The 12,029-nt window shown below is 44.9% G+C and overlaps 1 protein-coding gene across 1 annotated transcript; it reads left to right on the top strand.

Annotated features, from left to right (window-relative positions):
• Positions 1 to 503: 503 nt before the first annotated feature.
• LOC124046957 (protein qua-1-like) lies at positions 504 to 1,216 on the top strand. Its single transcript, XM_046367706.1, has 2 exons — positions 504 to 1,097; positions 1,202 to 1,216. The coding sequence occupies exons 1-2, from the start codon at positions 504 to 506 to the stop codon at positions 1,214 to 1,216; spliced, it is 609 nt and encodes a 202-aa protein (XP_046223662.1).
• Positions 1,217 to 12,029: the final 10,813 nt, after the last annotated feature.

The following is a 12,029-nucleotide window of genomic DNA, read 5'->3' on the forward strand; positions in this document are numbered from 1 at the left end:
AGGAATGGGACATTAATGACTTGTAATGATTTTAAGTTGTGGTCAGGTGTAACGTGTGTGTGTGTGTGTGTGTGTGTGTGTGTGTGTGTGTGTGTGTGTGTGTGTGTGTGTGTGTGTTTGTGTTGTGTGTGTGTGTGTGTGTGTGTGTGTGTGTGTGTGTGTGTGTGTGTGTGTGTGTGTGTGTGTGTGTGTGTGTGTGTGTGTGTGTGCGTGTGTGTGTGTGTGACGAAGGGTGGAGATAGGGCTGTTGTCCATAAGGTTCTCCATATGAACCTTTATTTGTATGTGTGTGTGTTTGTGTGTATGTGTGTGTGCGTGTGTGTGTGCATGTGTGCGTGTGTGTGTACGTGTGTGTTTGTGCATGCTCTCGTGTGATAAAAGAGTAGATCAGCCTCCTTGGAACATTCTGACAGATGGACATAGGGGGTTGCAGATAGAAGGAGAGAGAGAAAGAAGGAGGGGATGGGGTGACAGGGATGGGGTATAGGGACGGGGGGACAGGAATGGGGACGGGGACGAGGGGACAGAGATGGAGTGACAGGAACGGGGATGGGGGACAGGAATGGGGACGGGGGGACAGGGACGGGGATGAGGGGACATGGACGGGGGACGGGGACAGAGGGACGGGGGTACAGGGACGAGGGGACAGGAACGGGGACGGGGACGGGGGTCAGGAACGGGGGGACAGGGACGGGGGATGGAAACCGGGGGATGGGGGGACAGGGACGGGGATGGGGGACAGGAACGGGGACGGGGGGAAAGGGACAGGGATGGGGGACAGGGACGGGACGGGGGGACAGGGACGGGGGGACAGGAACGGGGATGGGGGACAGGAACGGGGATGGGGGACAGGGACGGGGACGGGGGGACAGGGACGGGGGACAGGGACGGGGACGGGGGGACAGGAATGGGGACGGGGGACAGGGACGGGGGACAGGAACGGGATGGGGGACAGGAACGGGACGGGGGGACAGGGACGGGACGGGGGACAGGGACGGGGGACGGGGACAGGGGGACGGGGGTACAGGGACGGGGACGAGGGGACATGGACGGGGACAGGGGGACAGGGGTACAGGGATGAGGGGACGGGGACGGGGGTACAGGGACGGGGGGACAGGGACGGGGGGACAGGGGGACGAGGATGGGGGGCTTTAGCACTAATTGCCCTCTTACCGGGTTTGTGTGGTGCTCTTGTCCTCAGGTTCAGTCTAATTAGTGGGCTTTAAGTGCGATCACCGGGCATCTGGCCACTTCCTCCACCATTGAGGCTCCAAACAGCACCAGGACTAGGGGAGACAATGATAGCCAATTATCCCCTTTTTTCACAAAGAGGGGTCCTTAGGGTTGTAAACATTAACGTGGATGATGGAGGGAGGGATGGAGGGATGGAGGGAGGGGGCAGTGTTTGCTGGAGCAGTCCAGGTTGGTTGGGTGCCAGGCAGGGGTTGGGCTTAGGGAGGATGGTGGGGAGGCTTAATGCTGGAGCTAGACAGCATCAGAGGAGCGAGCACGGGGAGTCGCGTGTGTTATTAAGGTTTCAGTCTTAGTATGGACAGAAAGGCCGGAGGAAAGAGACTGCTGTGAATTAGCATGCAATATGGTTCAGACATTATGGTGCATAAAATTGCTCTCTATGTATGGTTTGGGTATTCATTGTATGTACACAAGTTAAACATACCATTTGCAGGAAGGACCAAGGAATTATGTACAGAATGTGTCTGTGATAAGTTAATAAACCTAGCTAGCTGAACCCCTCCCCAACAGCCAATGAAATTGCAGGGCGCCAAATACAAATCAACAGAAATCTCATAAATCAAATTTCTCAAACATACAAGTATTAGGCACCATTTTAAAGATACAATACTGGTTAATTCAGCCACAGCGTCTGATTTAAAAAATGCTTTACCACGAAAGCCCCACACAAACGATTATGTTAGGTCACCACCAAGCCACAGAAAAACCCAGCCATTTTTACAGCCAAAGAGAGGAGTCACAAAAACCACAAATAGAGATCAAATTAATCACTAATCTTTGATGATCTTCATCAGATGACACTCGTAGGACTTCATGTTACACAATACATGTATGTTTGGTTCAATAAAGTGCATATTTATATCAAAAAATCTAATTTTACATTGGCATGTTACGTTCAGTAGTTCTAAAACATGCGGTGATTGTGCAGGGAGCCACATGAATTCACAGAACTAGTCATTATAGATGTTGATGAAAATTCAAGTGTTATGCATGGAATATTAGATACACTTCTCCTTAATACAACCGCTGTGTCAGATTCAAAAATAACTTTACGGGAAAAGCATAATCTGAGTACGGCGCTCAGAGCCCAAACCAGCTAAAATAAATATCCACCATGTTGCGCAGTCAACATTAGTCAGAAATAGCATTATAAATATTCACTTATCTGTGATGATCTTCATCAGAATGCACTCCCAGAAATAGCAGTTCCACAATAAATGTGTTCAGGTCCAGTCGGACGAAAAGTTCAAAATGTTATATTACAGGTCGAATAAACTTGTCAAACTAAGTATAGAATCAATCTTTAGGATGTTTTTATCATAAATGTTCAATAACGTTCCAACCGGAGAATTCCATTGTCTGTAGAAAAGCAATGGAACGCTGGTCGCTCTCATGTGAAATGCACGTGACCAGTGCATGGCTCTCTGCCAGACCACTGAGCTCTCATCCGGTCCCACTCCACAGTTGAAGCTGAAACAACGTTCTAAAGACGGTTGACATCTAGTGGAAGCCTTAGGAAGTGCAACATAACCCATATCCCACTGTGAATGTGATAGGGGCTGAGTTCAAGAACTACAAACCTCAGATTTCCCACTTCCTGTTTGGATTTTTTCTCAGGTTTTTGCCTGCCATTTGAGTTCCGTTGTACTCACAGACATCATTCAAACAGTTTTAGAAACTGCAGAGTGTTTTCTATCCAATACTAATAATAATCTGCATATATTAGTATCTGGGACTGAGTAGGAGGCAGTTCACTCTGGGCACGCTGTTCATCCAAAAGTGAAAATGCTGCCCCCTATCCCAAAAAAGTTTTAAGAAACCTTCGTAAAATCTTTGTGACCTTGAATGGGAAAGTAAACTCTGTATTATTTCTTCAGCATTACCACACAAAACATGGCCACCAAGAATCTACAATGGTGGCCCAAACGTTTATAAGAACAAAGAAACTTGAGAGAGAAGAATTCTCCGAAACTTCTCTCTCTACTTCTCTCACCCTGTCCCCTTCTCTCTCTCTATCATCCCTCTCCTTCTTTCTCTTTCATTGTTTAGGGTTCATCATTCAGCAGGCAGGCTGGGAGCGATAATCTTTTTATTTTAATTTTAATCATGATCAAGGCCCTGTGTTTGCTTATGTAATACACTGGAAACTGTTAATCTGGTTTAAAGGTGCCCTTCATCCTGGGCCATCTCTGACAACAAAAAGAAAGTAGTGTTACTGTCATGGCGACAGACCTGGCAGTGATTAACAACACAGATCTCACTCCCGTCTGATAGCAGGGTCATTTCACGAAAAGAGTGCGTTTTCTAAGACCTTTTTATATTTTAAGTAGAAATTGTACACCAATATTGCATTTTAAATGCCTGTTATATTAAATTAAATGCCCTTTAATATAGACCACATTGATAATTCAATAAATCAGATTGTTAATATGAATAAAGGCTTGCTAAAGTGCTAAAATCCCAGCCTGATCACCCATGACACAAGTCAGTATTTGACGTCCATCCATATCTGTGGATGTTTGGGAGATGATGTGGAAACCGGCCACTAGGAGCAACAGCAACATCTAATAGTCAAAACAGTGTAAAAGAAGCAGGTGAGTGAGCTGGTTCTACTCTTTTTGGCAATTTTCTGGTGTTTTGTGGAAAACCCTGTTACGGTCAACCCTGTTACGGTCAACCCTGTTATGGTCAACCCTGTTACGGTCAACCCTGTTACGGTCAACCCTGTTACAATTACGTTTGTTTTGATCAAGTTACACTTCTCAAAAAGGCACCAAATTGGTGGAATGACATAGCAGCAGAGTTATTTAATTTGTTAGGTACAGACACACACATGCTAACATTTTCCAACCACTTTTCTTCCCTTACACAAGCTATATCCGATTCCCACCCACAACACCAATGGAAGATGTTATAGAAAATGTTATACAGCCAACGTTGTCTACCTTGTTTGTTTATGGTCCTGCTGCAACAACATGGGGTGAAAGCGGTGGTGGAAAACGACCCAACTGTCATACTTGAGTAAAAGTAAAGATATCTTAATCGAAAATGACTCAAGTAAAAGTGAAAGTCACCCAGTAAAACATTACTTGAGTAAAACTCTAGAAGTATTTGGTTTTAAATATACTGAAGTTCCAAAAGTCAATGGAATTGCTAAAAAAGTTGAAATACTTTCCAATTCCATAGATGAAGAAAAACAGATACCAAAATGTTCTTGTTTTTTTATTTACTCATAGCCAGGCTCACACTCCAACACTCAGACATAATTTACAAAATAAGGATTTGTGTTTAGTGGGTCCACCAGATCAGAGAACGTAAATGTTCTCTTGGTAAGTGTGTGAATTGGACCATTTTCCTGTCCTGCTAAGCATTCAAAATGTAACGACTACTTTTGGGTGTCAAGGATATTATATGGAGTAAAAAGTACATCATTATCTTTTGGAAAAGTAAAAGTTTAAAAAAATATCAATAGTAAAGTAAAGTACAGATACTGCAAAAAACTACTTTAGTAGTACTTTAAAGTGTTTTTATTTAAGTATTTTACACCACTGGGTACAAGGTGGTTAATTAATATACTGTATGAGTGGAGCTGGCTGTGTGTGTGTGTGTGTGTGTGTGTGTGTGTGTGTGTGTGTGTGTGTGTGTGTGTGTGTGTGTGTGTGTGTGTGTGTGTGTGTGTGTGTGTGTGTGTGTGTGTGTGTGTGTGTGTGTGTGTGTGTGTGTGTGTGTGTGTGTGAGCAGAGTGGGCAGTGCATGGAGGGCCTGGGGGTCAGTGGGGTGTGGGGGAGCTGGATGAGTCATGGGACAGCTAAGACTGACATATCAGACCTGACTAACTTGCTTAATAGCGCAGAGTGTGATGTGTGGGCTTGAGAAAGGGAGTGTGTGTGAGAGCGGGAGTGTAAGAGAGAGGGGGAGTGTGTGAAAGAGTGATAGATAGGGAGTGTGAGAGAGAGGGAGGGAGTGTAAAGAGAGGGAGAGAGTGTGAGAGAGAGGGAGTTTGAGAGAGAGGGAGAGAGTGGAGAGAGAGGGATTGAGTGGAGATAGAGGGAGGGAGTGTGTGAATAGAGAAAAGGAGAGTGTGAGAAAGAGGGAGTGGAGAGAGAGCGGGAGTGTGTGAAATAGAGGGAGTGTTTGAGAGACAGAGAGAGTGTTTGAGAGAGAGGGAGTGTGAGAGTGTCCTGACCTCTCCTGTCTCAGCCTCCAGTATTTATGCTGCAATAGTTTGTGTCAGGGGGCTAGGGTCAGTCTGTTAAATCTGGAGTATTTCTCCTGTTTTATCCGGTGTCCTGTGTGAATTTAAGTATGCTCTCGCTAACTCTCTTTTTCTCTTTCTTTCTTTCTTTCTTTCTTTCTTTCTTTCTTTCTTTCTTTCTTTCTTTCTTTCTTTCTTTCTTTCTTTCTTTCTTTCTTTCTTTCTTTCTTTCTTTCTTTCTTTCTTTCTCTTGGAGGACCTGAGCCCTAGGACCATGCCTCAGGACTACCTGGCCTGGTGACTCCTTGCTGCCCACAGTCCACCTGGTCATGCTGCTGCTCCAGTTTCAACTGTTCTGCCTGCGGTTATGGGACCCTGACCTTTTCACTGGACGTGCTACCTGTCCCAGACCTGCCGTTTTCAACTCTCTAGAGACAGAAGGAGCGGTAGAGATACTCTGAATGATCGGCTATGAAAAGCAAAACTGACATTTACTCCTGAGGTGCTGACCTGTTGCACCCTCGACAACCACTGTGATGATTATTGTTTGATCCTACTGGTCGTCTATGAACATTTGAACATCTTGACCATGTTCTGTTATAATCTCCACCCAGCACAGCGAGAAGATGACTGGCCACTACCTCATAGCCTGGGTCCTCTCTAGGTGTCTTCCTAGGTTCTGGCCTTTCTAGGGAGTTTTTCCTAGCCACTGTGCTTCTACACCTGCATTACTTATTGTTTGGGGTTTAGGCTGGGTTTCTGTACAGCACTTTGTGACATCAGCTGATGGAAGAAGGGCTTTATAAATACATTTGATTGATTGTGTGATAGAGAGAGGGAGAGTGTGAGAGAGAGGAGTGGAGAGAAAGAGGGGGAGTGTGTGAGAGAGAGTGAGAGAGAGAGGAGAGAGGCAGTGTGTGAGAGAGAGGGAGTGTTTGAGAGAGGGTGTGTGAGAGAGAGAGGGGAGAGAGAGAGAGAGAGAGAGAGAGAGAGAGAGAGAGAGAGTGGAGAGAGAGAGAGAGGCAGTGTGTGAGTGTGAGAGAGAGGGAGTGAGTGAGAGAGGGAGTGTGTGAGCGAGAGGGAGTGTGAGAGAGTGGAGAGAGAGAGAGAGAGGCAGTGTGTGAGTGTGAGAGAGAGGGAGTGAGTGAAAGAGGGAGTGTGTGAGCGAGAGGGAGTGTGAGAGCGAGAGGGAGTGAGTGAGAGAGGGAGTGAGTGAGAGAGGGAGTGTGTGAGCGAGAGGGAGTGTGAGAGAGAGTGGAGAGAGAGAGAGAGAGGCAGTGTGTGAGTGTGAGCGAGAGGGAGTGAGTGAGAGAGGGAGTGTGTGAGCGAGAGGGAGTGTGAGAGAGAGAGAGGAGAGAGAGAGAGAGAGAGAGAGAGAGAGAGAGAGAGAGAGAGAGAGAGAGAGAGAGAGAGAGAGAGAGAGAGAGAGAGAGAGTGGAGAGAGAGAGAGATAGAGGCAGTGTGTGAGTGTGAGAGAGAGGGAGTGAGTGAGTGAGAGAGGGAGTGTGTGAGCGAGAGGGAGTGTGAGCGAGAGGGAGTGTGAGAGAGAGAGGGAGTGTGAGAGAGAGTGTGAGAGAGAGGGAGTGTGAGCAAGAGGGAGTGTGAGAGAGAGAGGGAGTGTGAGAGAGAGGGAGAGTGTGAGAGAGAGGGAGTGTGAGAGAGAGAGGGAGTGTGAGAGAGAGAGGGAGTGTGAGAGAGAGTGTGAGAGAGAGGGAGTGTGAGCGAGAGGGAGTGTGAGAGAGAGAGGGAGTGTGAGAGAGAGGGAGAGTGTGAGAGAGAGGGAGTGTGAGAGAGAGAGGGAGTGTGAGAGAGAGGGAGTGTGAGAGAGAGAGGGAGTGTGAGAGAGAGAGGGAGTGTGAGTGAGAGAGGGAGTGTGAGAGAGAGAGGGAGTGTGAGAGAGAGAGGGAGTGTGTGAGCGAGAGGGAGTGTGTGAGCGAGAGGGAGTGTGAGAGAGAGAGGGAGTGTGAGAGAGACACTGGAGATGAGAACCTTTGATGTCATTCAGAGGAGAGAAACATTTTTTTTAAAGATACAAAGAAAGAGAGTGAGAGAAGCCAGGCTAAGAGTCAGCAGGGTTGTCATGGTAACCAGGGTTTTGTCACAAATCGTACCCTATTCCCTTACAGTGAATAGAGTGCCATTAGAGACGCAAACCAGGATGTAGGGATAGACAGAATTACAATTTCCCAAGGAGGACACAAGGTTTTATTTAATGAATGAGTCACTGAATCATCTCCAAATTGTACAACTCCAAGCACAGCAACAGTCAGTCAGTCATGCACTCTGAGGGCCTGGAGCACCTGAACCCTGCAGGTTGGATTCCTTCCGACACGACACCTGTTGGAGCAGGTGAACCCTGCAGGTTGGATTCCTTCCGACACGACACCTGTTGGAGCAGGTGAACCCTGCAGGTTGGATTCCTTCCGACACGACACCTGTTGGAGCAGGTGAACCCTGCAGGTTGGATTCCTTCCGACACGACACCTGTTGGAGCAGGTGAACCCTGCAGGTTGGATTCCTTCCGACACGACACCTGTCGGAGCAGGAGAACCCTGCAGGTTGGATTCCTTCCGACACGACACCTGTTGGAGCAGGTGAACCCTGCAGGTTGGATTCCTTCTGACACGACACCTGTTGGAGCAGGTTAACCCTGCAGGTTGGATTCCTTCAGACACGACACCTGTTGGAGCAGGTGAACCCTGCAGGTTGGATTCCTTCCGACACGACACCTGTTGGAGCAGGTGAACCCTGCAGGTTGGATTCCTTCTGACATGACACCTGTTGGAGCACCTGAACCCTGCAGGTTAGATTCCTCCTGACATGTCACCTGTTGGAGCACCGGAACCCTGCAGGTTAGATTCCTCCTGACATGACACCTGTTGGAGCACCTGAACCCTGCAGGTTAGATTCCTCCTGACATGACACCTGTTGGAGCACCTGAACCCTGCAGGTTAGATTCCTTCCGACATGACACCTGTTGGAGCAGGTGAACCTTCCTCCTGACATGACACACCTGTTAGATGAACCCTGCAGGTTAGATTCCTCCTGACATGACACCTGTTGGAGCAGGTGAACCCTGCAGGTTAGATTCCTCCTGACATGACACCTGTTGGAGCAGGTGAACCCTGCATGTTAGATTCCTCCTGACATGACACCTGTTGGAGCAGGTGAACCCTGCAGGTTAAAGCGTACCTGTTTGGACCGCCTTCAGCATACTTTGCCAAATGTTTCTGTATATACTGTACGTGCCTAAATATGTGTCCCTCCCATGATCCAATAAATAGATATGGATTTTAAGTTCATTTATCTCAGTGATGGTCAAGTGCAATTAAATTGATATTCTGCTGTTATCAAGATAGAGTCAAATGTTTGACATGTTGATTGATAGAATGCACCAATTATATTTGTGGGTGTTATGTTCTAAAATTGGGTAGAAAAACTGCTAATGACGATACCCAACATCTCACTGATTACATGACAATATGATGCTAGTTTAATAAAGTTTATAAAACTGTTTACTCTACTCTCTCCAGTATACAGTATATCAGTGTTGGTTGTTTGTGTGAATGTTGGCTGTTGATGAGTATCATGACTAAGCCTGGCTAATCTTCCATTCCATTCACACTCAAAGGAGGACTTATTTCTCTATACATAGGTGACCCATTCATTTCCTTCTTGCATGTTCAGTTCCGGAAGATCATTGTGAAATCGAATGAGATGTACAGTATAGTATGCAGCATCTCAAATTGGATTGCATGGCTTCTTAAACGAAAGCAACTAATTTCATGGCTAATGCGCTTAATTTGAGAAATAATTAAAGATTTCCACACTTGTTATTTGCCATATAATTTATACAGTGGGGTTGCCACTTTTAAACAGGATTTTTGGATAAATATATTTTTTCATTCATCAAATGTACCCAATGCAAAATTAGAAAGCAGATCATTATGTCTGTTTCAACGTTGGACTACAAAGTGAGTTAGGTTTGTGCCTTTATTGTGTACAGTACTAGTCTACTTTGACCACATTTTCTTTGTGGTTACTAGAACAGAGCGCTGACACTTTCAAGTTGTGATAATTGTGTTTTATACTTCATCAGAGACTTAAAACATCTTAACTCAACAAAAGTTATTCCTCCCCAAAAAACAATCTACATGAATCACAAAACATGTCTCCTGACATGTGCATAACAGCAATTTGATTGCAAACAATGTATAATTAAGGGAGTGCATGTAACACAAAGTGCAAACACTTCAATTGTTAAAGAAAAAATAAATCGTATATAATTAAATAATGAATAACAAATTCCGGCCTATAAATGCTGATTGATGTCCAGGATGGGCTCGTCTCTAATGGCAGCTGGTTGACAGTGATTGCGAAAGCCCATTTAACAGCTGATGTCTTGTTATGATTGGACGTGTCAGTCTTCTTCTGCTGATTAAAAAGGGAACAGAGAAAAAGCCTAAAACGTACCCGTGCCTGCATCCTCTCCTTTATGTGGGTTTGATTTATTTATTTATTTTCGCTCAGGCAAAAGCGATGGGTGCATATTATTTTGTCAGTCAATGCCACAACATACGTGTAACATTCAGAGGGTTTGCAAAGACGCAGACTGCCCTTTTCTTTCTCGCTTGGAGAAAAACTAACTTCTCTTCCAAGATGTTTGTCTCTGAATAGGTGTGAAAACGTGATATTTCTGTATTTTACAGTGCCTTTGGAAAGTATCCATACTCCTTCACTTTTCCACATTTTGTTAGTTTACAGCCTTATTTTAAAATGGATTAAATTGTTTTCCCCCCCCATCATTAATCTGCACACATATAAGACAAAGCAGAAAACATGTTTTTATAAATTTTTGCTAATTTATTTGTAAAAACCCACTGAAAGTATAACATTTACATAATTATTCATACCCTTTACTAAGTACTTTGTTGAAGCACCTTTGGCAGTGATTACAGCCTCAAGTCTTCTTGGGTATGACGCTACAAGCTTGGCAAACCTGTATTTGGGGAGTTTCTCCCATTCTTCTCTGCAGATCCTCTCAAGCTCCGTCATGTTCAGGTCTCACCAGAGATGTTAGATCAGGATCAAGTCTGGGCTCTGGCCGGGTCACGCAAGGACATTCAGAGACTTGTCCTGAAGCCACTCCTGCATTGTCTTGGCTGTGTGCTTAGGGTCATTGTCCTGTTGAAAGGTGAACCTGTCTGAGGTCCTGAGTGCTCTGGAGAAGGTTTTTATCAAGGATCTCTCTGTACTTTGCTCCGTTCATCTTTGCCTCGATCCTGACTAGTCTCCCATGGTCATCCAGGTCATGTTTTCAAAGGACATACTCCTTTAGTCGTACTGTATTCCATATAAGGTCATGTTTTCAAAAGACATACTCCTTTAGTCGTACTGTATTCCATATAAGGTCATGTTTTCAAAAGACATACTCCTTTAGTCGTACTGTATTCCATATAAGGTCATGTTTTCAAAAGACATACTCCTTTAGTCGTACTGTATTCCATATAAGGTCATGTTTTCAAAAGACATACTCCTTTAGTCGTACTGTATTCCATATAAGGCGTTCAGACCTTATGAAAGTTGCCCAGTATACCCTTCATCTTGTCATTAGTCAAAGCTAGTGATACATAACTTGACATTGTGGGAGGATAAGCAACAATTCAATTAATGGCAATGCATTTCTTAGTCGCTATGAATGCTAGGTTACACAGTTTCTTCTGATAAGTCTCCAGTATCAACATTTCCAAGCAATCAAAAACAACAAGAAGGGGGAATCTGTAGGCATACTGAGACAAAAGAACATACTCTTTGCCAGAATTCAGCCAGCCTTCACAAGACCACAACATATGCAAATATGCCCCTATTGTGTTTTACACCTCCAGCAGAGGAATTACATTTCTGAGTGCATGTAATTCAGTTTGACTGGCATATAGTTCCTTCTATGGATGGCCTTTAAACTGCATTTATTTATGTCTGAGATAATATGAACATGATTGGGCATTCAAACATATCTGTATCTATGCCTTCTACCAGGTCTTCCTCACATTTCTTGTTTTACATGTTTTGTGTCATTGGGAAAAGCCTCTATTAACCCTTGATACAGTTTGTAAATCAACTTTGGAGGTTTGTCAAACTTAAATAAATGTTGATTACCCATTTATTTGTCTGTGTCTGCACATAGGGGCGGCAGGGTAGCCTAGTGGTTAGAGCGTTGGACTAGGAACCGAAAGGTTGCAAGTTCGAATCCCTGAGCTGACAAGGTACAAATCTGCCGTTCTGCCCCTGAACAGGCAGTTAACCCACTGTTCCTAGGCTGTCATTGAAAATAAGAATTTGTTCTTAACTGACTTGCCTAGTAAAATAAAGGTAAAATAAAAAAAATATTTTAAAAAAGCGTCCTCCTACAAGGTAGGCACTACATGTGTCTCTGGCATCATTCTTGCTGCTTCCAGTTCAGTAATCATACCTGTGCAATCAGGCGCATGTGTGGCCTTAATTAAATAGAGTAGACTACAGGCTATGCATGGGCAGGGAAGCAGGGGGCAGTTTTCTTTCCAAGGAAGTGTACTTCATAAAT

The sequence above is a fragment of the Oncorhynchus gorbuscha genome, linkage group LG10, assembly GCF_021184085.1.
Source record: "Oncorhynchus gorbuscha isolate QuinsamMale2020 ecotype Even-year linkage group LG10, OgorEven_v1.0, whole genome shotgun sequence".
NCBI classification, from domain to species: domain Eukaryota; kingdom Metazoa; phylum Chordata; class Actinopteri; order Salmoniformes; family Salmonidae; genus Oncorhynchus; species Oncorhynchus gorbuscha.

What these genes read in the sequence shown, in the direction of transcription:
- LOC124046957 (XM_046367706.1), top strand. Translation starts at nt 504, where the DNA reads ATGGGGACGGGGACGAGGGGACAGAGATGGAGTGACAGGAACGGGGAT.